Raw genomic sequence first — 27,250 nt, forward strand, 5'->3', positions numbered from 1 at the left:
AAAACATGGTGACCTCCCTATCACCAAAGTCAAAAACAGGGTGACCCCCCATGAATCCATCGCCCCCCAAGGCCAAAGAAACTGACCAGTCCCTAATTCGAAAAATGCTACAGTATTCACAAACTTTAAATTTTTACCAATATACTGGCAGTCAGTGAAGAGTTCATATTCTTGGCTTCCACTATCATAACAAATATCTCAAGTTCAATGGGACTGCAGAAAATGATAACTTGGAACAACTCTCGTGTTAGAATGATATCCTGGTGTATATACCGGTAAGTGTAGTGAAATACGCACCGACAGAACAATCAATAGCCTAATCAGCGAAAATGTTTTATGACTGCACAAACATCCATCGTACCACAGCATACAAGAAACAATGGGGAATTATTGAGTCGATACACTCAGCTTCACAGACTTCAACTATTTATGAATATTCAGAGCTATAGAGTGAGCCTGGTCTAGCAAATATAGGGCGTATCTTATACAGGCATTGACAAGGGCATGCGCGCCCTCTAACAAAACCACGCAGGAAACTGTGTTCGGCAGAGTTATAGTACGTATGGTTAGTTACCTAGTAATTCGTAAGGACGAACTGACATACATATGCAGTGCGCCTCAATTTGAAGGAAAAATAGAGTAGCAATAAAATCAAGGATTGACCGAAATTAAAGACCATTTAACTACGCAGGTAACGCTGTATTTCAGTGTCAGAGACACAAATTGTCTGCAAAATGTAATGATCTTACTATTTTGAAAAAAAAATAGTGCTGACATTGTAAACAAACGTGACCGTCATTGAATTCATACTGATAAAACTGGATGTTTACGCAAAGCCAGTAATGTTGACATTAGCTGCAAATGACCTAGCTATAAGCTCAAGAAACCTTGCAAGGTTTGGGAAAATTATATAGTGATCAGTGGAGGTGGAAAACATTGCAAGACTGTACGCTCGCTTTATATCGCAAATGAATTTTCATTATTTTGTAACAATTAAATCTAAACATCTTACAATTTGCCTGATGATAGAAACTGAAATCAGCTGCGAAGAAAGCTAAAGTCATATCAAGGAAACCGAGACTCAATTACAGGCCAATTTGAATCTTACCTACTTACATAATCGTAAAGAATCATCAAAATGTAAATACAAACCATTACACCGGTATTACGATGATATATTTGGTATAATTGAAATGTAATTTGAATAATATTATGCAAATACCATTGTCTTGTAAAATAATACCAACATGATTTAGGTAAATATTATGGTATTTCAATCCTATTTGAATCATAAAACAGTTAAATATCATCACAATGTCAGTAGCTGTGATGTCATGGAAATTGCCACTTCAACGGGATTATGTCTATCGTTTCACAAATTACAGTGCAATCTTCTTACTTTGAAAACTTTCCAAGTGAATCTTGGCCGATTAGTACGTATACGTGTTAGATGTTTGAAACATCTGATTACACTTGTCACATATTGACAATACCTCTCCTTTGTGCGTTCTCTGTATCGCCTTGCATTATGTGCAATGGTGTTACCATGGCCACCATGACAGAGTTCACAGTGACCAGCCTGCCTGCTGAGATAACAGTGGTATTTTGAAACGCACGTACGTTGTTCTTTACGGTTTCTGCCTTCAGGAACACATCGTGCGCACCTTTTAGAGATTAGTCAAACTGTGAACAACACCTTACAGACCTTGATTTATAAAGACAAGCTTAGTTCTTATAATGCGGAATTTAAGAATCAGAGCCACTCTAATAGCTTGAATTTCGACCCATCGTAAATGTATGCTTCGCATAACGATAATTCGTTTTGTTAATTCATGTGACACCATTCTATTGAATTAACATCCAGTTTAATTCACATTCCAGTTGCTATTTCTTATTTTCTAAATTTAAGTACACATTACCTTGACATCTGTATGCCTGCATATTGAAACGATTGAGGGCCCACTATATAGACAGCAAGGGGGGTATATGTAAGGGAAGATATCGAACTCTTCGATATGGCCGTACTGGTCAACCTAAATGAGGCGAAATCAGTTAATATTTTTGTGCGAGACAGTTTCAAACTGTCTGTGTGGTTGATTAGAATGACACTTATCAATGATAATATTTCTGATTTACTTAGATTTCTCAGATTTTATGGACTAGAATGAAAAGTGCTTAAAATTAGTGTTTTATTAGTCATAGCCGGAGTGCCAAACCTGTAGCGATGTCTGTGAATGTCTGCATTTGTGAGAATACGTCAAGGACAATAACAGTATGGTGTTTCTCGATCTCTCCGTCATGATCAAAGCACTTATGTTGCCATGTTACAAATCCAACATAGCACAGACATGTCACTATTTTTAATGTTTATTAATGAGCTTTTGATTTCAAAACAAATAAGGTGATAAAGACTTCAGTTATATCACCACAATAAAGAATCATAAGTCCCATTTCTCTTACCCTCCATGCGATTAATATATCGGTTGACGCTTACCTTAATGTACGCCACTGGGGGCAGTGTTTCTCTCACCCCTGTACTCTGTGCTGTCATCGTTAGCACAGTGGTTATACCAAGACCGACTCGTGCCGGCGACGCCTCAGGGTTTATCCAAAACGAAACCCAAGATATAACAACAAGAAGAATGCTTGGAACATAGGTCTGAATAAGATGAAAATCAAAAATCCTCTTCAAGAAGAAGTAAACTCTAAGACTTGTGAAGTTTCCTGCAACAACAAACGAACAAAATTATTGATAGTTGGAGAAAGTCATGTCATGTCATTGTTATGTAGATATTGTATTCGGCCAATCTTAATGTCCACCAAGAACGCTATTACAAATATTTATTAATGATGACGAATTCATGTAATCTAAAATGTTGATAAAATAATTTACATTTACAATACAACTAGGGTATGGTTACCTATTCAGTTGTTGTACGTATCTTTTCTGGGATAATAGAATTCCACGGAGTGTCATAGTATTGCTAAAGCACTGCATATATATGGTATTATATAAGGAAGTCAATGGAAATTTTTCATATTCTTCTTCATTCTCTACACCCTCTAAAGATCCATCTTCGGTCAAGGAAAGATAATTTGCATGTCGTATTTAACTCACCAGTGGTGTATTCATTGACTGATTCTGTTGTCTGAATGTCATGTAGGACAAATTCTGGTATTTCTATAGCTCCATTTATGGAAACTGGCTTTCCTCCTTTCCATTTGAATACAACATCGTGTGTTCGATATCCGTCTAATAAATACAACACAATCACACAATAAGTAATTATTTGAAATACCAAGTATTTTAGTACAGCATAGTGGCAAAATTGATCATTTGTAATGGTAAAATTTGAAAGGAGGTGAAACAGTACGAAAATTTGCACTATTCTTCATTATAATGGTCCCTACAATATAATTTGTAAACTACCAGATGCCATTTACCAAATGCGTAGGAGCCCCATGAGAAAATCAGTTTGCGCCTTATGAGAAATCTCTGACTTCTCGTCGGAAGAGCTAACTTAATGAATTGTGATAATGGCTTACAGTGGAAAGTTAATTGGAAAGCAGCGATGTGACAGAAGAAGTTGAAAAGCGGAATATTTATAAGCTCTCACATACAGTCACAGTTGAATCTAGCTTTGCCGTGAAACATTTTTGTATAGCTAGCTACATTTGAAGGTGCATTAATTTGATAGAACGCTGTGTAATTCTTCTGTTCCCTATAAATACATGTTGGGTATGGATTCATAAAAATCTGAGAATGTTATTTTTCTTGGCAGCCTTAAGACTTTAAGGACGTGTCCAAACAAAACCTTAGTCACGCTTACATTAATATTGTGATAACGCTCGTCAATTGAACTTGCGTCACTGAACCGTACATAATTATATTATTATTGTCGCTTACAGCAAATCAATTCCAGGCCTTGAATCTTGATCTCATCTGAAGTTTACAAGAATGTACCTACACATGAATGCAAAGTACTTACACATTGATGTAATGGATGTATTCATACTGAGTTTTACTGATTGAGAAGAGGGTGTCAATACGGATGGTGACATGGTGATATCAGCGATTCTCCTATTAGCATAAAAGCTTCCCGAAACCCTACACCCCTTACTACTCTACAGTAAACCCGACACTTATTTTACCCACAGAAAACAACTTTGCCTTTTCCTAGGTTTGTCCATGATCTTAAAAATTCAGCCAGATAACTTCCTTAATTGGAAGCTAGCTGAAATAATGTTCTTAAATACAAATGCTGGTATTGTTTAATGAATTCTTCATTTTTTTCATTGGTTCTGTCGATAGATTCTGACATGATAAAATTTACCAGGAAAATGCCTTTTCACTGCAAATAAAACACATTGCTCTGCCTATAGGGTTGACTCTGTTCCTTATTGTTGAATCAGATAAATTAAATTGTTAAACGATCAAATCTTTCTTTTCATGCTCAATAAGATGAAAATACTATGTGAAAATAGGTAACGCATACCAACAAGTACACCACTTATTCCTAAGTGGTTTTAAATTTACGTGTTCGGTAAGGATTGTATGTTCAGAAATAAAAATTTCATACGATTTATCTATCCCATAATATAAAACAATTTTAGAAGACATTTACAGATTACAGCCGAGGATCACAGTGATTGGATTGCATATAGTGGCATAAAAGTTACATTTCCTCTAACCCGACAACAAACGTGTCAGCTTATAAGATTTACCTAAACCACCTAGGGTTTTCCATTTTTAGAGCGTTACTGCAATCTTTGACTATAGCCTTGAACACCATCTCTTTGACCTTTTTTGAAATTCTACGCGTTATACAAGTTTACTCGCCAAATTTTCTGTACTAAGATAAAAGTTATATATTTCAGCTTGATAGCTCTTATGCCGACTGTATCTATCTATTCTCCTGACTATCTTTATATCCAGCTTACTTTGTCAAAAGTTCACTATGTTCATTATATGATCAGTTGTTTTAAAGATTTCTTAGACCTTGTCGACAAGGTAGTTGTTTCATAATGTTAATTGATTGAATTTTCACCGTTCCTTGATGACCTACGTATTCTGGACTAGCTTTCCTCGTACAATCTGTAAAGGAGTGGTCACTGATACCAATCGGCAATACTCACACCGGTGAGATACTTTCTGCTCAACGGGAGATGTATCGTAAAATTACTGCTATTGCAAATCTTTGCAGGCGCCGTTGTTTGAGAAACATAAGTGGTATCGCAGCATGAATGTTACAAACTCTGATTGTTGTTCATTTTCACTTGAGAGAGTGAGAAAGGCAACGACAAGATAAATATCTTCATAGTCCATTAACACATTCCGACTGTCAAAGTCCCCCTAATTATCTTGACAAGTCGATGTTTTCAATACTCAGCGGTCCGACCTGGTGCAATTATCACGAAACCTCGCAAATTGAATTCATGAAATTCATTCATAATGTACGTGGAACGAGCTGTTACATTCACAACAGAGTAAGGCCATTGTTATTTGAACTCTCTTGGAACACACACTGAGTAGATTTTTGATGCAGTACTAAAGTTGCGCTGAATGCCTCCAGTAAGATTAGACAACACTTTAACTTTTAGTGAGTACCGACAGCATAACGGACCTTATGACGTGACTTTGTGTTTCGTAATATGACGAATGTTACTGCGCCGAACAAATTATAGAAATGGAAATTTCAAGCAAGTAAACGGCCCTGACTCCTGTTATCATTACGCATGGTTAGCAGTGATACTTTGAGAAGCTTTAGGTGGTCAACATTTTTTTTTTTAGGGATATTGATAAGAAGAAATCAGAACGACCAAGTCTGTATAAGTACTGCCGCTGGGTGACCACAAATTAACTAGGAAGACCGTCATCTGTTATTCAACGATCAGTAAATTAGATATTAACCAAATCCCTTACCCCTTAGAACACTGTTTGCAAACAAATAGCAAGGGATATGTCCGAGGTCGTGTCGACCAATCCCTTTAATCCCTTTAATCTGTCTTTGACATTTTCAAGTGATAAAAGTTAAATGTAAAATGTAACGGTAAAAGTTAATGGCGCCTTATAAGCCAGCCATTCCTGGTTTAATGCAAAGCCAATACTCACTTAACACGTCAGTATTATTGATGCGCATACAAATTTACTACTCAACAAGTGGGTACTGGTGGTTTTTGCATGTCAGGACTTTCAGGTGCATATCTTGTGCTCGCCCTATTATTATGTATGAATATCTTGATTGTTTAAAGGTCTAAATGTATATTTGTGAACTGATATTCCGTCGAGTGTTTTTATCTTCTAAAAAACCTCTACGTCCCGTGAACTCATATGAGGGACCGTGATATACCAAAAGCAACATTTGACCCGGATCTCCTCGGGGCAAGCTGAACTCTACAACCTGCCAACCATAGCTCCCACATAACAGGATGACCAGATTTGACCTTTGACCTTTATAAACTTCACGACTTGCTCGAACTGTCATAGCTTTTCATCATCATTTCCCGGAAAATTAAAATTCCTAGGAACTAGCCAGAACTCTGTCACTCAAAAATTAATGATTTTTTTCGTGTTCCTGTTAAAATGAATATCAAACAAAAACTCACAAATCCATAAATTTAGTCCCAAATCGACAAAGCACAAAATCCACACCTTTTTTCCATCTAATCACAAAAGAAAAAAATGTCTAACGGTTGGATTTACTCAAATAATCTAAAAAGAGCTACCTGCGATACTTGAATGTTATCCAACCAACTTTTTCTGGTTTCAGTCCATGCTCCTCATACACCATTGTAAATGTCAAGTATTTAACTGTTTTTGTCAAGAACTATACGTTGACACTTTTTTTCGGACAAATCTTGGAATTTGACAATAACATTCAAACTTACAGATCATCCGTAATTTCAATTACATGTTGTAACTACATGGCTATCGCATTGCCATCAATTTTGGTCATTTTACAGCTTTCAAAATTGCGGTAGTGGCATCTATCGTCATTTAATCGACAATTCATAATATGAAAGGCTTTTTGTCAGGATAAAATGAGTTACTTCCTTAATTCTGTATCCATACTATTACGTCGTTGCCTTTACAGTGTTTCTGCACAGCATTTGCTACTAACTAGGGAGCAAATCATTATCAAAAATTGCCGAATGCCACGCCAGATTGTAACCGTGCTGTGTCGGAACATGCCCTTAATTGTCATGATTAACCTCATGAATAGACATTAAGCAAGTGAATTGGCAGCACTGCCAGCAGTCGGAGTGCCGCATGGCGTCGAGTGCCTGACGGCGGACATCACACTTTGGATCTAAACATGAATATTCAGATACAAAACAATTACACGTGTTGTGGTTTACAATACTCCTCTACCATATGTTACCCTAAACAATGGTTCTATTATTGGAATCCAACTTTTACGTCAACTCACTCGATGCGAACTAAAACATCACGCCATTTTTCTCAAATCGTCGAATCCAGCACCTACTTGCCTCATACTGTTAATCTCTACGTTACTTCATGGAGGCAGTGGATTTGACGTGTATCCACAGAAAAGTACTCTGTAATCATTCATTTTGGATTTACAATACTGATTTTCCCCTTCAGTAACATTAGTTGTGTTCGATGTTTAATAACTGTTTTTTTTCTAATTCATAAACAAAATTTTGACATTAGATACACCAATCAGTCAATGGGAACGCACAATTATTACAAGGTTGTGTACATATGCACCGAATCGAAATCACTACAGAGTTTATCGCTGGAAAGGACAGTATATTTTATGGTTTGCCTGTGCAAATTAGTGTTATCATTATTTTGACAAATTTTCTTTTAAAACTATTAAACTAGTCTCATGTGGATTATTTTGTGAAACCCCACCCACTATCAAAAAATTGTTTTGCAAATTTGAAATAATATATTACAGGTGTCTGTAAATCTTCACTCATACTTTTCATTGATATTGCTTTCTCGTTTCATTGATATCAGTGATATGACTATGATATGACTGTCTTGTGTGATTGATATGAGTGTCTCGTTACATTGATATCACTGTCTCTTTTCAATGATCTCAGTGTCTCGTTTCATGGATATGAGTGTCTCGTTTCATTGACATTACTGTCTCGTTTCAATGATATCAGTATCTCGTTTCATTGATATCACTGTCTCGTTTCGTTAACATCAATGGAGATTCGTAAACGTCTTTAACACAGCGCGCATCACATTTTTATATACTTCCCCAGAATCCCCACTGATTTCTCCATACCATGTCTTTTACGATACTTCCCCCACTGATTTCTCAATACCATGTCTTTTACGTTACTTCATAAGATTGAACAGTAAACTGTATAACCGATATACTAATACCACGGTATGGGGTAGAGTGACCGTGCAAATTAATACCTTGATGTTGCTTTCTTAGGTCTTGTTGATTGCAATGAACAAATATGTAGCTTTGTATGTTTTAATGCTATTCATCATGTTCACATTAATGTTCATGAACGACTTTTTTCCAGATGAGGCCACGTGAACAAATAGAAAGAATAAGCCACGTGCTGTTGGTCAAAATGGAACAAGAAAGAGCTACAACTGATGATAAATACTTACAACTTTCCATTTCCAAATGACATACTTGACTGTCCATCGGATATTTTCGTAAATCCATATTGCATGCCAAGGTTAGACTCAATCTGAAGTTATATAACATCATTAAAACTTAATTTGATACGTTTTATTTTTGGCACAATTCTTTGAAATACTGTGGTATTTAAAACCAGCAACCCAAACATTGTTCTCGTCGCCTTCTGGAAAGTAATAAATGACGGATAGATTTCACTCATTCAACAAGAATTTGATGTTTCATCTCTGCATGCTCTGCTATTTCCCATTGCTGTTCAGGCAATGCGATTCCAGTGTTGTTTTGTTGGGCATCTTTCATCTAATAGTATCTCATATTTTATTGATATGACAAGGAAAGCACGTGCGCAACCAGTAGGGACTAGTATTACTATCAGTAAGGGACATTTTAAAAAGAAAGTAAAAACATAGTTATCTCGTGAGCAAGAGAAACTTTATCATTAGCACGATATAATTATGTCGTCACTAATTGTGTCGAGGGTACTGTACCCTGTAGGTGTGCCCTACAGTACATGTAACATAAAATCATTCCAAAATCTTGTCAACACAATTTGGATCTGCCTTTCTTAACTTGTAATTTGTAATATATCAATTTCATCATTTTAAGATGCTTGCTTTGGTTAATGTGTTTATCGTATCAGCAAGAATGTTGCAGTGATGTATCAGTAAATTTTGAACATCTCCTGGCATCACGTTAGCCTATAATGTATCCCTTTCGCTTGGTGTAGGTCGAGATAATTTACTTTCATTTGTTAAATCGTTGAAACTTCCTTGAATGCTACCATACTGTCCAAAGTTTGGAATGTTGTCAGATTTCTTTGTACTGATTATTGACATAACATGTTCACTATCAGAGTACACATAGTTACATTTGTGAGGGATTATTTCCTTTACAACGGTATTACTCGAACCAAAGTTAACACTTTGACAGCCGATATTTTTACTTCTCGTGAGCGCAAGACAATTTCTCGCGAGCACGAGATACTTTGTGAGCACAAAATACATGTAGCCTTTTGAGCATGGCATTGTATGTCGTGCTGCGTGAGCCAGAAAAGCACACAAGAAGGCAGTGTACTAAGTAACCCAAGATAGTAGGCAGTGTACTAGAAATGAAGTAACCAAAGATATCGGGACAATGTTATTGTTACTTGAATTTACGTGTAAAACTGAGTCAATCACTATCGGTCAGCATTATTACATGATATAGACAGGCTGATTTCATTTATGTGCAAAAGAAAGAGTGATGAGCACTGTGATTGACTGTGAAAATGTTGATTTCGCGTGTTATTATAAAAGTTAAGGGCGACGCCCTCACTATTAACGTTTATAAATGCGCAGGCGCGAGAGGAAAGTCAAAATTAATGGGCGAGGCTTGCCTTAATTTTGGTTTTATAAATAAACGTTAATGGTCAGGGTGGAGAATGTTATTTCCATAAACTGTCAAAATTTAAGAAAATTTCCCACGCGAAAGAAAACAGGGCCCCAGAACTTGTGCAATACGCGACACACTGTCACGCGCGTTGTAAAAATTTTGCAAATCAGGAGATTTCTTGGGAAAAAAGTGTCTAATCTTAGCCCACATGTACTTCATGTTATTTTGTGACAGATTATGATCTTCGTACAAATCACAATTTACGTTTTAGCTGTAAAGTGACGGTGTTAATATCATTATTCATATTCATGAGCATGTAAACAAATCATTACTGTAAATTTGAGGTCTGTCACGTGGTTCAGCTCGACCTATTAAAATGCGACGGAGAGGGTATGGTAATATAATATTGTTTTCGTTCATATCAGAAATAATTATGCACATACAAAGAAAATCTAATCAATCGAAGAAATGCACGGCTTAAGCCAGTGTTTAATATCAGTGTAAATAATTCGTATACGAGATTTCAGGCATTGCAGTTACAGTTATTCTTGTCACGGGATATTACATTATGAAACATTCTACAGGATGCATAACATTTCTCAAATATCAAAAGCAGTACACTTGCATGCCAAGGTGAAAATAGAACAAAAAGTAGATGAATTTTCAATTCTACTTAAGTACGCAAGACTAATATCTGCATTGAGGCATTTAGTTGTTAAGGAATACAGTGAGCCATATGTAAATGAAACTCGGGTGTTGAATTCTATAGTCCCTCGGGTCTCGTCTCGGTCTAATTTAGATCACTTTTTTTAAATGTCAAAGATCTGGATGTCTACACGTCACACAGATGGAATCTCCATTGACCGAAGCAATGAATTGCGTAATATTTTGACCAATGTTGCTATTCTTTACAAGTTCTACGTGAAATTTTCACGTTAACTACAAATATTTTCTAAACATTTATAGTTCTTGCCACTACAGACAATTGCACACATTATTTACTTTATTTGACGAATTCGGCCGGCAGAAATGGGTCACTAAAAATTTCAGCATATTCATTCTTGCCATTTTCCTCGTTTTGGGGTTCTTTTCAATAATATAAGTTTTAAAATATAAAATTGATTTTTCACAGATAGATTCTAGTTTAAGTGAATGCTTGATAAGAACCCAGATGGGAAGTGAAAATGAAAATTTCATTAATTTCTCTCTTCTAATAAGTCTGTAAACTTGATCTAAACAACGCTTATGCATATTCATAAACCGCCCACTGGAATAGACTGTAAGAAATAGGATGGATAACACATCAACCAAATCGATTAATCGATCACACAATTTCAAATTTTTTAATCACATTTTATAATGCTGTAAAATTGTTGTCTTGCGATAGTGAGTTGCGATGCAAAAAGTATACATTAAACTCATTAGTTTTTAAATGGCCACTTCTCACATTCATTTAAAATGTATAATGGACATAGCGTAATAAAAAAGAACGTGTAATTCGTAGGTCTGTGACTTTTTTCAATAAAACTTTGAGTGCATCGCTTAGTAAATTTGATAATTCATGTCTCAGGTGCAAATGTAAATATAGACATTACAACATCACGCAGGTAGCTAGACTCCATTTGTTCAAGCATATAATAATCTCACATATACGTGGTCCTCCTGTGATCTTATAGAGGGGTATAATTTTGCCATGATCTAATAACTGGGTATAATTTTGCCATGATCTAATAACTGAGTATAATTTTGCCATGATCTAATAACTGGGTATAATTTTGCCATGATCTAATAACTGGGTATAATTTTGCCATGATCTAATAGCTGGGTATAATTTTGACGAAGTTAACTGATACAACCGTTACCTTTTCTAACTTGCAATGTTACATTTCTTCAGACAATGATGTGTCCAGTCTCAGGCTTCGCGGTTAGAGAAATGCCAAAGAGATATATAGTGGGCAGTTATATATCTGTATGCAACGACTGAGTCATCATTTACTCATATGTAGGAGACATAAAAACTAGCTTATTAAGCATGTGACCAATGAATATCACGTTTTTCCAATCAGAAATAGGATTCCGTAGGGTGTGTTAGAAGTTATTAAAATTGTTTTGTGTTCACGAATGGCTTTCTTGTGAGCAAAAGAAACTTTCTCGCACTCACGAAAGCTTTCTATCTCGTGCTCACGAGATAATTATTTTTAATGTCCCCCACTGGCTTTTATGATATCGATAACAACAAATGGATGAATCACAATTATGATCTAACAAAATATTTACAAATTAGTTCTTTGTTTTGAACTCCTTCACGTTTGGCCTTCATTCTCAACACCTCTTTTCTTTCATTTGAAACGTCTTTGATGTAGGTAGCTTCTCTTGAATATTTTACAAGAATTCTAGTAATGACATTTCAGAAGCCCAGCCAAGTCAGACAGTTTTCCGTAAATCATTTTGACTTTAAGAGAAACCATTTACGTTTATTTGAAAAGTTAAATTTTAGTGTTTTGAAATAGATTAGAAACCGACTGCAAGATACAAATATAAGCTTAGGTCGTAGATAGTACATTGCTGGTTTTCAATACTACAGCTCAAACATCAGGAAACATTTCATTAAGTCAAATGGTTACAATTTCAATCATTTAACTTAATTAGGTCTTTAGTTTCAATATTACAAGATGCTATGGCCTTGATATTCAACGTTTCTCAATTGTAAACATGTTTTGACATACAACAGAAGATAGTGTCAAATTCCAACGGGTCAAGAATTTTATACAATAATCCACATGTTGATTTTGTTCATTTTATTCCATATGGCAGTTAAAAAATCAGCATCTTACTTGAGTACACTACGTAATCTACAAAATATAACGAATTTCTTACTGTGTCTATTAAACAGTTACACAAAACACATCTATGACTTATTACTTTTTATGTATATCAGCGCTCAGCAGCCAAGTTTTCAATGTAATCAAATCGTATCTGTGCATGTGGGGTTTTTGCAAAGATATTTTATAAACACATATTAATGATATATAAATCAGCCAAGCACGATTATGTTATACGGCTTCTTTTTCCTACTAAATGTTGCATGATTTTTGCAAATATGACTTGCTTCACCAAGTCATTTCAATTGTTATTGTTCTATGCAATAGTTATCAGCATTCATTCACTCACTATGTGATTTTCAAAGTTTATAAAACTTATACTGAAAATACGAAATTGCTGAGGAAACCGACAAACTAGAGACAAATTGTTAGAAATCCAATTCATTCATTCACTATGTGATTTTCAAAGTTTTTAAAACTTATACTGAAAATACGACATTGCTGAGGAAAGCGACAAACTAGAGACAAATTGTTATAAATCCAATAAAATACTACTAGCAATAATGCGAATTTTAGTGCTACACTGTCATGGCCAACACTGTAACCTATTACCACCGTTACCGACAAAACCTCTTTCAGTACAAAAAAATAAGTCATCTTACCTCATGCTGTACAAGACCGTACCATTTGGATAAATACGCAGGGCTTTGTTTGCAACAGTTAATTCATGAAGTTCGCCAGCCTTTTCGTTGATGATATACATATCAGGAACCCATATCAATTCAAGCATCTTCTGATTCACATTCAAACTGTAATCGTCACCATTTTCAAATGCAAGTCTTGGATCATTCCAGTATTGCCTAATAAATGCCATAATGTTATAATCCTGCTGAAACAGAAAAAATAATTAAAACGATCGTATGAAAAGCGTTAACAATTCCACGATGATAGTTGTAAACATCTATATCATCAAAACGTGGTATTTATAATCGTGTTCAATTTGTACAAGTTTTTTGTATTTATGTGCTTTCGTAAATATTTCGTAAGACTACAAGTGTTTGTTTCAAGACTTTAAGGTGATAATATTGTTTAAAAGCAAATGTGGCAATACTCCCGGCCCTTTGTGTGTAGGTTTTAGTGAGAAGTGCAGTTTTTGATGGCGTGCGTTCTGATTGGGCTGAGAAATGGATACAAATATCAGCTACAACCCCTCACGGCATTGAGTCAAAGTAGTGTATCCTTTACAAGGTACGAGAGTCAGTGTTCTGCAGTTGAGCTGAAACGTTCACGATCCATTGAAAGAAGCAGTTAGGTAAACCCCCATGATAAAATACACGGATTCTCGTGTAACGTTGATGGCCCATTAACCGTGACAGAATTAGTACATTTTAATATTTATTGTCGGAGAATCTAATGGTTTTCTGTAATAAGGCAAGATTGAATCGGGCTCCAGGGAATTTTAATCTTCATATCAGTCGTAATTTAGAATGTAATCAGAACGCTAAATGTAATCTTTGCGAACAGTAAACTACATGTATCCATGAAGATCAATGGATTTATGTTAAGTTGACAAAATGTTGCGAGGAGAAGAAACCGGAAACGTGACCTCTGTTAAGCGCGTAATGTAATATGACTGATGAGAACACAATAATCCCAATACGTGCTATTTGTTGGACATGACCAACTGACACATATTTTAAATGAATCTTTCAGTGCAACATTCTTAAATATACATATTGCTTGCTTTGTTTTCAAATGAGTCTAATCTCCATTTCAAAAATGCTGAACCTGTCGATAATGAAATGGAATTAACCTTGCCGATAACGTGAAGATTGTTTACAGACAGTGAACATCCTTGTACCGGGTGTCAATGCTGATTGTCAATGTACACTGATGCATAACGTTCAATTTTGAAATGGATAAAGTATGTTCATTACATTTTCCAATAAAAGATATGCATGACTGGCAAACAATAGAATGCATTGTATCTACTTTATTGTTTTTTATGGCGAACGATAACTACATCAATATTTCATTTTCGGATATTCCATAAGGATTTACTTCAAAATGAAATCTGTTTCGAGAAATACGAGTCTTTCTGAAACGCTATTATTATTGCCCTACTTCCATTTGAAAGAGACCCATTGAATTTGTATTACGTTTGACAGATCTCAGTACAAGTCAAATGTGACCCTTGATGGCCATGTTGGCTGAACAACTAGCTTTTATTCAGAGAGGACACTCGGAAGGAAAGGCTTCTTCATGCACCAGCCAGTATTATACGTACCATTGATGTGGTTATAGAATCAAACCCACTCACAATAAATATATCATAATGAACTTGAACCGCTGGACCTGTGAAAAATAATTAATACAATATCAAGTTAACCTAGAAGGTTTCCTTTCAATGCAAACTGATACAAGAAATTGTTATTCATTGTTTTTCAAGGTATATTCCTGACTCAGACACGTATCTCGTTTATGTACTCGTATTACCTCGATAAATAAAATGAGAAATATTGACCAGCATCTGTTATTGCTACAAGCAGGGTTTCATGAAACGTTTTTCTCAGTGTACTGGTCTCGCCGTTATATTCAGTTACGTATAACCTGTTGTCTGCATGTCAACACATTGGCCTGTTTACAACCTCCTGTGCACACTAATCGTGACCGTAATTTACAAAGACAGAAACATTCGATCCCGCCCGTGAATGTCAAAGTGAACGGGATTAAACTTGATACCGGGTATTAAGTCTCTGGCCTTTAACATTCAACATGAAGAAAGAAGAGAGATGATCTGGTCAAAGAAACTACGTATACTTACACATAAGTTGAGAACTTTCATTTGTTATTTACAGTTTTAATATTAGAGCTGTCTTGAAGTTGTATTTTTGTTGTAAATAACGCAAAATACATAGTCTAGACTCGGAAATAAACCGGTGTGTAGCTGCTATAGTCAGTGGGACCGTCTGGCCTGCCTGTGAACGTTTAATTTTGGACGTCTGTCTATGTTCTACATCTGATGTTAACTGGAGATAGAAGGCTGTGTAACACATGGTAGTCACATGTCCTCAATTAAGTAACGCCACAGGCTTTACATAGTTTTTACTCAGCTTTCCGTAACCTCGTTTACTTATTAAACACAAGGCATAACTTTCACCCATTTAGTTTTTAAATCATTTGTTTGAAACAAGCATATCGTTAACTTCACTCTCCTTTTCTGAAGCAAATTTTATATTGATTACAGTTTTATAATTCATCAGGCCGATAAATTAAATATGACTTTGGTCTTGACAAGCTTCACAAAGTGTCACATGAGCCAATTAATAAGTAAAGCTACTGAAACTGTGTCAAGTACCGCGTCGTTTCGACACAATGATCCATGTTATTAAAATATGCCTTTAGGATCATGTGCTTATATTAATCATTCAAATGAATCATAACATCCAATCTTTTACATCCATATAGTGTGATCTATTGTTTCAGGGCAAGTATATACAGTAGAGTCATTGATCACATTATCACCTCTAACTGTTTTGTTCCTCATCGTTTACAAAGACAATGTCTTTCTAATGGCCAGACTAATCTCACAGATGTTAAATTCAAAGTAAGGAAATGTATATTATACGAAACGGTACTAGATAAATATACCACACGAACGTGTAACCAGATGAGGTTGGGACGCATTTAATGCGACACTTTTGCAGACATGATAGAATCAGGAGTCTTTTTCACTTTATCCAGAGTCTATGTTTTATCTGAGGTCGTCTCTAGTTCCTTTACGATTAATGATATTTAAAATCAGCCATTAAAATTGCCGACTGACTCAGTACAGAAAGTTTGGAATAAATGACCAATACCAGGTATTGCTATTCACTATATACACTTACCGTTGGCATTGGGTCTTATTCGCATGTCGTATTGCTTCAGTATATCATCGAGCATATGAGTTAGATTTCTGGTTTTACCATACTCAACATCATCTGAATTCCTTGATCTCTCTATGAGATTCCTGTATTTGTCAAACGTAATGTAATACAATATATCTTATTTGGCAGCAAGACAAGAATTTCTGTATGCGTAAGCAATTTTAAAAAAGAGATCTAAAGTAAAAATTCTCCTTATCGATCAAATGGTTGTCAGAAAATCACCCTTCAAAATTAATCTACGCAATACTTAGAGACATTAATACTTTCGAAATAATATCTACAGAAATGCATTTACGTCGAAAAGTCATTACTTCAAATTACAACTAGTCTTGTTATCACAAGCTATATCTTGTGTTTTTGTAGTAAAAAGCCGACCGTCGACGTTACACATGTGATACTGAGCAATTGAACATTACCGTTGTACAGTATTAGTCGTACCTAATGTACCCAATTTCAAAAATACTTGCTTGATCGGGTTTTTAATAAAGGGCATTACAACCATATTCAGCCATTTTGACTGACTACACTGGCTGACTACATTGGCTGACTACAATGGCTGACTACACTGGCTGACTACACTGGCTGACTACATTGGCTGACTACATTGGCTGACTACATTGGCTGACTACATTGGCTGACTGCATTGGCTGACTACATTGGCTGACTACACTGGCTGACTACATTGGCTGACTACATTGGCTGACTGCATTGGCTGACTACACTGGCTGACTACATTGGCTGACTACATTGGCTGACTACATTAGTTGACTACTTTGGCTGACTACACTGGCTGACTACATTGGCTGACTACATTGCCTGACTACATTGGCTGACTACACTGGCTGACTATACTGGCTGACTGCATTGGCTGACTATATTGGCTGACTACACTGACTACATTGGCTGACTATACTGGCTGACTACATTGGCTGACTATATTGGCTGACTACACTGACTACATTGGCTGACTACATTGGTTGACTACTTTGGCTGACTACACTGGCTGACTATATTGGCTGACTACATTGGCTGACTACATTGGCTGACTACATTGGCTGACTACACTGGCTGACTACAATGGCTGACTACTTTGGCTGACTATACTAGCTGACTACATTGGCTGACTACATTGGCTGACTATATTGGCTGACTACACTGACTACTATGTCTGACTACATTGGCTGACTACATTGGCTGACTATATTGGCTGACTACACTGACTACATTGGCTGACTATACTGGCTGACTACATTGGCTGACTATATTGGCTGACTACACTGACTACATTGGCTGACTACATTGGTTGACTACTTTGGCTGACTACACTGGCTGACTATATTGGCTGACTACATTGGCTGACTACATTGGCTGACTACATTGGCTGACTACATTGGCTGACTACACTGGCTGACTACAATGGCTGACTACTTTGGCTGACTATACTGGCTGACTACATTGGCTGACTACATTGGCTGACTACTTTGGCTGACTATACTGGCTGACTACACTGGCTGACTACTTCGACCGACTACTTTGGCTGGCTACTTTGGCATATGTGCAAAGATGACACCGTGTGAGATATTGCACTCACTTCACATCGGGGCCTTAAATGTCTGCGTGTGAGTATTTTATGATAGGTAGACTAATCCTTAGGAACAGTGGAACATTAGAAATGTGCTTCCTTCTAGTTTTGAATACTTTTCAGTTTTAAATGTATTTCATGATCGGAAATGATAATCCAGGATTAATTCCATGTCCGAGAAAACTAAATTGATTTTATTATGGCAAATAAGAAGTTAGGAATAAAACTGGTCGGGAACGCGTGAATCAAAGACGACAGTGCTCAAATGTGTAGAGAGTTGTCTAATATTTGACTCTAATAAAGATCACATGATTAGGTCTTCTGTTAGTTCATTTGTACCGGAGAAGTTAAAATATTTACACCTTATTCGATGTACAAAGCGCCACCTCGCAGATTGCAATGAATAAATATAGAGACATTTTCTGTACACAGAGCAAGGCTTCTTGATCAGTAAGAAACATAAAATCAGATGATCAGCTTAAAAAAAAAACGGAATAAGGTGATCAAACACACGTTAAAGTGACTATCGTAGTATCGTATGGAAAACAGAATTACATTCATAAGCTTAACCAAAAACACATCCGTTAACTCTATTAACAATTAGTAGTCCCATTGGGTCAAAGGTGAGGGAAGCAACGTCAGCTTTCGATTGAGATTATCAAAATGTCCTTTTTGTTGATAATACTCTGCCAGCTGAGTATCAACCGATAATCATAACGGCAGATTGTAACAACATACGTAGGGAGAGTTTACGCGACTGGCCATCGAAGGTTAAGCGTCTTATTGGGAAAGAACGATAATGTTATCTAGATTTCAATCACAATCTCACTGTTCTATATTTACTAGCAAAAATAACCTTACAACCACGCTTCATATTTGGCGATAACTGCACCATGATAATTTGTAGGATATTGTAAACACAAGTGCAAATGCGATTTTCCTGCTTATTACGATCAATGTTTACTGGATAAAGACGCTAATTACGACTGATCCTCTCATCTCTGATCTTGACATTGCAAGTTATAGATTAATGGAGCATTTTCACCCCATGAACGTGAGGAAATTTATAGCAGGTATTACTCTCAATGTTACTTGATTATAATCCGGAAACAATAATTTGACAGTCATTTGTGTTTTCAGTGTTAAAATATCTTATGAATATTCCAACTATTCATAGTTGTACTCATCGTTAGACGGGTGTTATCCATTGAGACATTATTAAATTGGATTGATTGGCATTTCAGGATCACATTAGATCGCCATAATAAACACATTGACATGATTTACGGATCAACGATGACTTTTTTCCTCGTGTAATTACGTTCACTGAGTATTGGAAAACGACGCCATATTACCTATTTGGATATTGCTGAAACTGAAACTTGCCATATATACGGCTCTTTCTGTATTTTGGAAATCGACCGTAAACAAATTGAAAGCTGATTACGCGGCGAGGTTTAGATGACAATAATATTTGTTACAAAGGATATCGGCAATAAGGCAACGATAACAGATGAAAGCCAATGGTGTTGGCAGTCCGTGTCGACTTAAATCCATAATGCATATACCTTACACAATGAACCTTTAACTTCTTAAATACCCTCATTTACGAATTGAAATGAGACAGACCAATCGGATATTGTGACTTCCTATTGTACATTTCGTGTCTTCTGACACAGTTGAGGGTTTTAGGAGTGTACATAAAATTGATTTCTGGTTTATCATCAGCAATTACCTTTAATCGATTTCTAAGATAGTTTGGATAATTTTCACTTGCATTAGAAAAACTCACGTTGGCTTCATTTACTCAACATTAAATGCAATTAACCTACGAACCGAGTTGGCCGACTAACATTCGTGATACGGCGGTTTGAGGCGTAATAGCCAACTAACATATCAGAGGATAAACTCTATAACAGTTGAATGCGCCAATAATTTCCATTGATCTGGTTTCATACAGAATTGTCAATGATGTATTACTGACTAATTACTGTCACTGACTAATTATTCTAATTGACTTCTTGGTGTAAGATGAATGAAGATTGGCTGAAAGAAAGCTGAGGACTAAAAACAAAGAGACATTTGTACAGTGCAAACCGCGTCTGATAAATAGCTGCTTTTCATGCTACTCATCAGATGCCTTATGTAATCGTCAACTCATAATATTGCTATGATTCGATACGGGTATACCGGCAACTGTTTACGGAAGAGCTATTAGAACTATTAGCTATTATAGAGTGCCAATGCTAATGATGCGGGGTCATACCATTCATTTTACTGACATGACTTCAAACAAAAAAAAACGTTTTTATTTAAAGGAACCACCGGGATAATATTCCATTCAATAAATGCACAAAAATGGAAGTATACATAAAACGACCGATTTTCATGATGAGCAGAAATAATGTGAATCTTCACAATTTCATTTACGAAAGCATAGTGTTGTTAGACACTCGTTGTGGATAAAAAAACATTCATAAAACTAAAACAACTTTCAGCGCTTTCATCATAAATACTGCCCAGGTAATGTGTTTCAGAGAGTAACTATTGTCCAAACGTGTGTTTCCGTCAGCAATTATTGTCCAGGTGAGGTTAACGATATGCAGTGGTTGAACGGAGACTTGTAGAACGCGAATTTCGTCATGTCAAAAGCGATAAAATAGCAAAGGTTGATAGAATTCCGCAAAGTTAATCTGTTCACGTGCTTCTAATTAAATTAGTGCTACGAACATGAAGGACTTCGCTTTGAAAATTTAAAAAAGCTTCAATTTCTTGGGTTTGATTGCAAATTTTAAATCCCATTGTGGTAATAATTAACCATGCGTTTGAGTAAACTTAAATATCCTATGTATTTTAAACATGGTGTTTGTTTTCACTATATCCAATTGCTTAACGTAACATATGCTTAGCATTAATGGTTTCACTGGAAGGGTCGCATCATGTAAACCTACGTTAAAAACCATGTCAGCGAAATTTGCTAGAACAGAAGTCCATACAATGACTGATACCCCGTCACTGGATCCCGTCAGTGAAATAGTGTTACTAAAAGAGTGTTTTGACAAAATTATTCTGAAAGCCGACAAGATCGGTCACCTGATCAATAGATTAACGTGATATAGAAACCAATTAGTTCTGATAAATAAGTAACTGTACCTACTGTGTGTCACATAATGGCCATAACAGTGAACTGCCGTGAATCAGCAATATAAACCACACCATATAGCTGTCAATATGCATCTTTGTAGTCTACAAACACAGCGATAGAAAAGTCATCCAGTCAATCTAACGCTGACGTTATAATTTTATGCCTCCGAAAGAAAACGAACTCCCTAAGTTAGCGGTCTTTATTCAAAGCCACAGAACTGTAGGGACTTTGACGAGCATAGAGCATATCAAATGCATCTCGCTTCGTAACATATTGAGCAAATAGATACAGAGCCTACATTTACCAATCCTGTACACCACACACACACATATATACCCACACACATACACACAAATACATACATACATACATACATACATACATACATACATACATACATACATACATACATGTGTTATTTTCTTTGTCTGTCGAGAAGCACTATGTTCTCATATCATTAAAATGAAAGTAATGTAAATTGCAATAGACGTAAATGGTAGCTTTGTGCTGCTAACAAAGACCTATGTCATGTAACTATACTTTTCTAATGTTGAATTTCATCTAGAACCACTTTTATTGCACTGATAAAAGACAACGTATTCGTCTGTCGTTAGCAGCTTCCGCACATGCACATAGTTCATTTTGTGTGAAATCAATTTCTTTTCCAGATGTTGTCATTCATGACTGGGTGGGCAATTGGCGAGACAGCGTGAATTACTTCCCCGATAACATAGAAATACTAGGCCTACAGATAAGCAATGGAGACCTTCAGGATACAATGAGCTTTGCTACCCTGTTTTATCACAATGTTAAGGAGACTATCGATAGACCAAAAGTAAAAAGAGTGAACTTGTACTAGCTCGTGAATCCTTCAGGAAATGAGGTTCAGACACCAACAGGGTTAAATAAATCACGTGATATCGCCTTTGAGACTATGTCTAATGTTAGCGTACATGACTACAATGCTATAAAAGTGAGCAATATGCTATGCTGCCGTGTTCATAATTTTAGTCTTTATTTGAGCAAATATGAATCAGCAATGAGGTTACCAAGCACCCAAAGACCAACTTCGAAAATTACTCTATCATTCAAGGTCAACAGTTAGGCCTAATATTTCTGCTGTTCAAAGAATCTCAGCGGACAACATACATACATACATACATACATACATACATACATACATACATACATACATACATACATACATACATACATACATACATACATACATACATACATACATACATACATACATACCTACCTACCTACCTACCTACCTACCTACCTACCTATACCAACCTACCTACATACATAGATACGTACGTACATACCGTCTTACTGAACCCGACATACATTTATAATATGTATTTATAGTACTTAATTAACATTTTATGGATTGTTTCAATAACTGTGTCAACATATTGCGAGATCAGTGAAAAGCACTGAAATACTCGCTGATAATTAAGAAAACTATTCGAAAAATCTGATACAAATTCCATTGCTAATTTTCCAACAAATAATCGCTTGTATTTTCCGTTATTTAAAATTACCCTGCAATACTTAAAGTTCTAGAGGAACCATTTTATACTTGAATGGTATCGTCAGACACATGTTTATGTGTTTCTATCACACGTCTGTTTCATGTACTTTGCTTATACAGATCCCATTGATGTGATGCCTTACTTGACTTCATAAAATTTTGGAAAGATGTATAAACCCGAGAGATGTAGCGACTGACTTTCCCAGTAGGAAAATGACAGAGTTCACTCACCTTGCTCGAAATCGATTTCCTTAAGCTTGTTTGCTTTTGATGACTGGATTCTATGATTGCTTCACTGTCAAATATAATAGCAGAAGAGGACTACACTACCCCATGATTCATCGTACGTTGGGATTGTGTCAACAATCATATTTCGCGCATATCACTGTGCTACACGAAGTAGAATGTTGCAGAGTCAATGACCGTACGAGGAGATGATTATATGCAAGCCAAAACTTTAGTGACACTCTTTCTTTTGCCAAGAAATGAAAATAGACATGAATGAAATTGAATAGAAGTTCAACTGTCAATAATGGCAGATGAATAGTCAAATATATGTCCACTGTGTTAAATAGCTTTGATACGAGGTTTTCCGACGTGTGTAAAAGTAGAGCAGATGACACGTAATACAGGACGGATGAAGGTGAATCATATCAAAGTGACGATTTAAGGAGTAGGTAGTAACAGTAATACTCCGACAGATATTGTCAAACTGGTTTGAAAATGCAAGTTTCTTTGTGAAGACATAAAGACATGGTCAAATTTTCTTTGAAAAAGGATAATTTTATTTCAATTATACGGCTAGCCTTTATTTCTGCTTACTGCGCATGCGCCATTCACTTCACTCTACAAAGTGAAATGAAATTATACTGCAGTGTACTGTTATACATTGTTAATTGATGGAATTCATCACTCTCCTTCATGGAATAAATGTTGTTATCAGAATAGTATTGCTATGGCTTACAAACAGTAGATTTTGAATATTATGATCCGTAGTTGAGCATATTTCAGAAACATCCTTTCCGACAGATAGCAGGTGATGAATTTACACGATATTCAGCTGTTTTCTCATATCCTCATGCGGGCACGCGACTTAAGGTAATATGCACCTCGAAAGTGAAAGACTTAAACTTTTTCTCTAACTTTCCTCAAGGAATCTTTCAATCATTCTCTTCCAAAATCAAGAATAAAAATAGGGGGTCACCGTGCAAATTTTGGTACTAGAGAAACAAATAACCCAAGATTTACCGATATTAGAAATTCAAAATGGCCGCCATCCCTGTGTTAACTCTATGGCGAAAAATAAAAATTTTCGAATTTCAAAAAACTAAGCCGGTGAAAAGTTTTCTTTCACCAAGAGCTTTAAAATGAACCCCCACATGTGGTATATCAGAAAAGAACTGTAAAAGTTTGAGAGTCCGAATGTCTGTCCCCGAGGTGCGTTCTACCTTAACATACCCATGCAATGGACAGTGACATGAGTGGTTCAATGAAGATAAGCTGTCACTGCAACATTGCCTAAAATGAAATTCTCTGATTTACAAATCGTGTTGACCTGAGACACGGTTCGTAATACAAGTAGTTTTCAGAACGATCTTAGACATCTAGCACAGTTTTCTGAGTGTCTGATTGCATCAAGGTAAAGAATAGGAAATCCCTATTGGTTATATAAAATTTCAGAATCATCCTTGGTCTACCACTTACGAATTCCATGCCCCCATTCTCTCGACCTCTCCCTGCCATAAATTATGTTTGTTCGTTAATGCTGCTGTAAAGGCAGCAGCAAATTTCAAAATGGCTAAATCGGCCTGTCACGTGACATATTTGAGACACAGAAAATCAGGGAACATTTCAATGGCACGGAAACAAAGGTATTTCTGGAATCTTAATTACACACATCAGACCTCATAGAATGCACGGCCATTCTATTCCATGAAGACTGGTATTTTGATGTTCGTATGTAATTCTTTCATGATACGAAAATTTCTACATCGCTGAAATATTCATACTGCTAAGTAAACGTTTTAAATTCTCCGAGGACGATCAAGAAAAAAACACATAATATGGAACTAATCGGCCAGATTGGTAAAAATAATACGCTAAAATACACTTGTAGAAAGAGATATGAACCAGAATGGCTGCAGCAGTCGATTTAATGACTTACTCAACGAGCGGCTTTTCAGATATAACTTACAAGAATTGAACAACATACATGAATACACACATACTGACAGACTCCACCGACTTCAGCTTATACGATAACCTCACATTGGTATACCAAATGTGAGCTAAAATAGTTTCGCACGATCTGTTTTGAAATCGTTAGCGGAAAATTAAATAAGCATTTGGTATTAAGGTATTAAACTTGAACTTTGGCTAATAATCACGACTGATTCAAAGAAACGTCATAAAAATTCAACGAATAAACTTTTCACATTACCTTGTGCGTGCTTTTGCAATTAGAAAAACAGCTAATTATCCAACTGCTATTAATACTGCAGTAAATTTGATATAGTGACAATGTTTAACTGGCGAAGGCTAGCAACATTTTATTTCATCGATCGAGGGTTGAATTGGTATCGTTACTTTCCTGAATTATTGCTTTTATTAAACATGCCCATGTTGTTTAACAGTTCTGGGTGTATTCAAATTGAATTTCAATCAAATCTTCGGTTTAACAACGGCTAATCAGCATATATATTGAGAATTCTTTTAATTTAAATAATTGTTGATTTAAATATATCTAGAACAACCAATCAAAGTTAAAACTCGATAAAAAGTCATAGAAATATGCCGTATAAGTGCTACGCGTTATAAGGTTAGCGCACATATTTAATTTTTATCGATTCGGTTGAAATTAGAATTGCGGCAAAATTTTGCATACATAAACAGGCGTAATTGATTTTAATTTGCATCATTAACAAATGTCAGCTTAGCCGTTCAATCACCTCGAGCTCGTTTTGTGTACGTCCACTTTTAGCATTTTAATCATTAAAATATTCTTTTTCAAACAGCTGAACAGACCGTTGGCTTTGAGATATTTTTAGACTTTACCAGGCATCCTGCCATTCGTAATTATTAGAATAGTTATGTAATTATCGCCATTGTGAACTTATTTCTAAATAGCACAGCTGTTCTAGTTGTCTTTATTTTTATTTACAGATACTACAAGATGAGTCAGTTGTTCTCATTTTTATCAACCAGAAACTTAATACGACCAATGTTCGTCAGTTTTTTTACGATTATTTATCTAAAGAGTAATGTCACCGATTTTGTGATACAAATGAAACGTCTTAGCTATGTTGAAACGTCTTGGCTACACTGAAACGTCTTGGCTATGTTGAAACGTCTTGGCTACACTGAAACGTCTTGGCTATGCTGTACCTAGAATTGCCAGGTCTCTATTTTATGAATAAATTATGCTAAATAATTTATATGATATATACCGATGAGTATTCTATGCAGTAAACAGGTATGACTTGTTTTCAATGTATAGACAGAGAGATGAAATTTAGCCTCGTGTATAACATGTAAAAGGCAAGCCGTGATCAAAGATGATACACACAGACGCTCTGAAGAATGAAATTACACGCCGTTAGACATGACATCCTATACATGCTATAGGGACGGGACGGAAAATGAAATGGGACACCAGACGGTACCAGCTGATGATTATTCTCCCTGCTCGCCTTCCGACATTTCACATAATTTCTTCTCCTCGCGAAGTCTTATTACATGTTTATCACAAGTACTATATGCGCAGTGAATCTTTTTGTTAATTTTCCAAAATTTCCACTCATCCTCAGTACAAGTTAAGTACACCCACTCTAAACTGCATGTAGTGTCTCCGAGTTTTCAACTGAAATGATTGTAATATGACTACTTCGTGTTATTGAACAAAGAAAAGTAGGACATGGCATTGACACATTCAAACATTCAATTAATAGGGTATGTGTATATAACAGGGATATTTTAATAGATTTATTACACAGATGATAAATACTTGGGTGAAATCAAAGGTCCGACCAATGATTATCTGAGTTTATCAATGATAATGATAACAAGCGATGAGCATGTTCATTCGTCATTTGCATTTCTCAATAGCACGTTATAAGAATTTCCGAAGCCGCAAATCAAGAGTAACCCAGTGCACATCAGAATAACAGATCTCTGCCTTCTTTCCATCAAAATTACACTTCGAATGACGTGGCCTTAATACCCGGTA

The 27,250-nt window shown here is 35.9% G+C and overlaps 1 protein-coding gene across 4 annotated transcripts in view; it reads right to left on the reverse strand.

The window, feature by feature from the left end:
* The window catches only part of LOC139147064 (glycine receptor subunit alpha-2-like), a 32,144-nt gene extending 10,503 nt beyond the window's left edge, over positions 1 to 21,641 (reverse strand). The window contains exons 1-7 of one of the 4 annotated variants that reach the window (XM_070717919.1): positions 21,498 to 21,641; positions 16,720 to 16,841; positions 15,117 to 15,184; positions 13,492 to 13,715; positions 8,606 to 8,688; positions 3,119 to 3,253; positions 2,495 to 2,724 (exon numbers count right to left, since the gene is read on the reverse strand). In XM_070717919.1, coding sequence (XP_070574020.1) covers positions 2,495 to 2,724; positions 3,119 to 3,253; positions 8,606 to 8,688; positions 13,492 to 13,715; positions 15,117 to 15,184; positions 16,720 to 16,841; positions 21,498 to 21,577 — 942 coding nt within the window. In that variant the 5' untranslated portion in view covers positions 21,578 to 21,641. Of the gene's footprint in view, positions 1 to 2,494; positions 2,725 to 3,118; positions 3,254 to 8,605; positions 8,689 to 13,491; positions 13,719 to 15,116; positions 15,185 to 16,719; positions 16,842 to 21,493 lie in introns of all 4 variants that reach the window. The other 3 variants (XM_070717921.1, XM_070717917.1, XM_070717920.1) reach the window with 3 other exon arrangements.
* Between the last annotated feature and the right edge of the window lie 5,609 nt (positions 21,642 to 27,250).

Source organism: Ptychodera flava, chromosome 13, assembly GCF_041260155.1.
Source record: "Ptychodera flava strain L36383 chromosome 13, AS_Pfla_20210202, whole genome shotgun sequence".
Taxonomy (NCBI): Eukaryota; Metazoa; Hemichordata; class Enteropneusta; family Ptychoderidae; genus Ptychodera; species Ptychodera flava.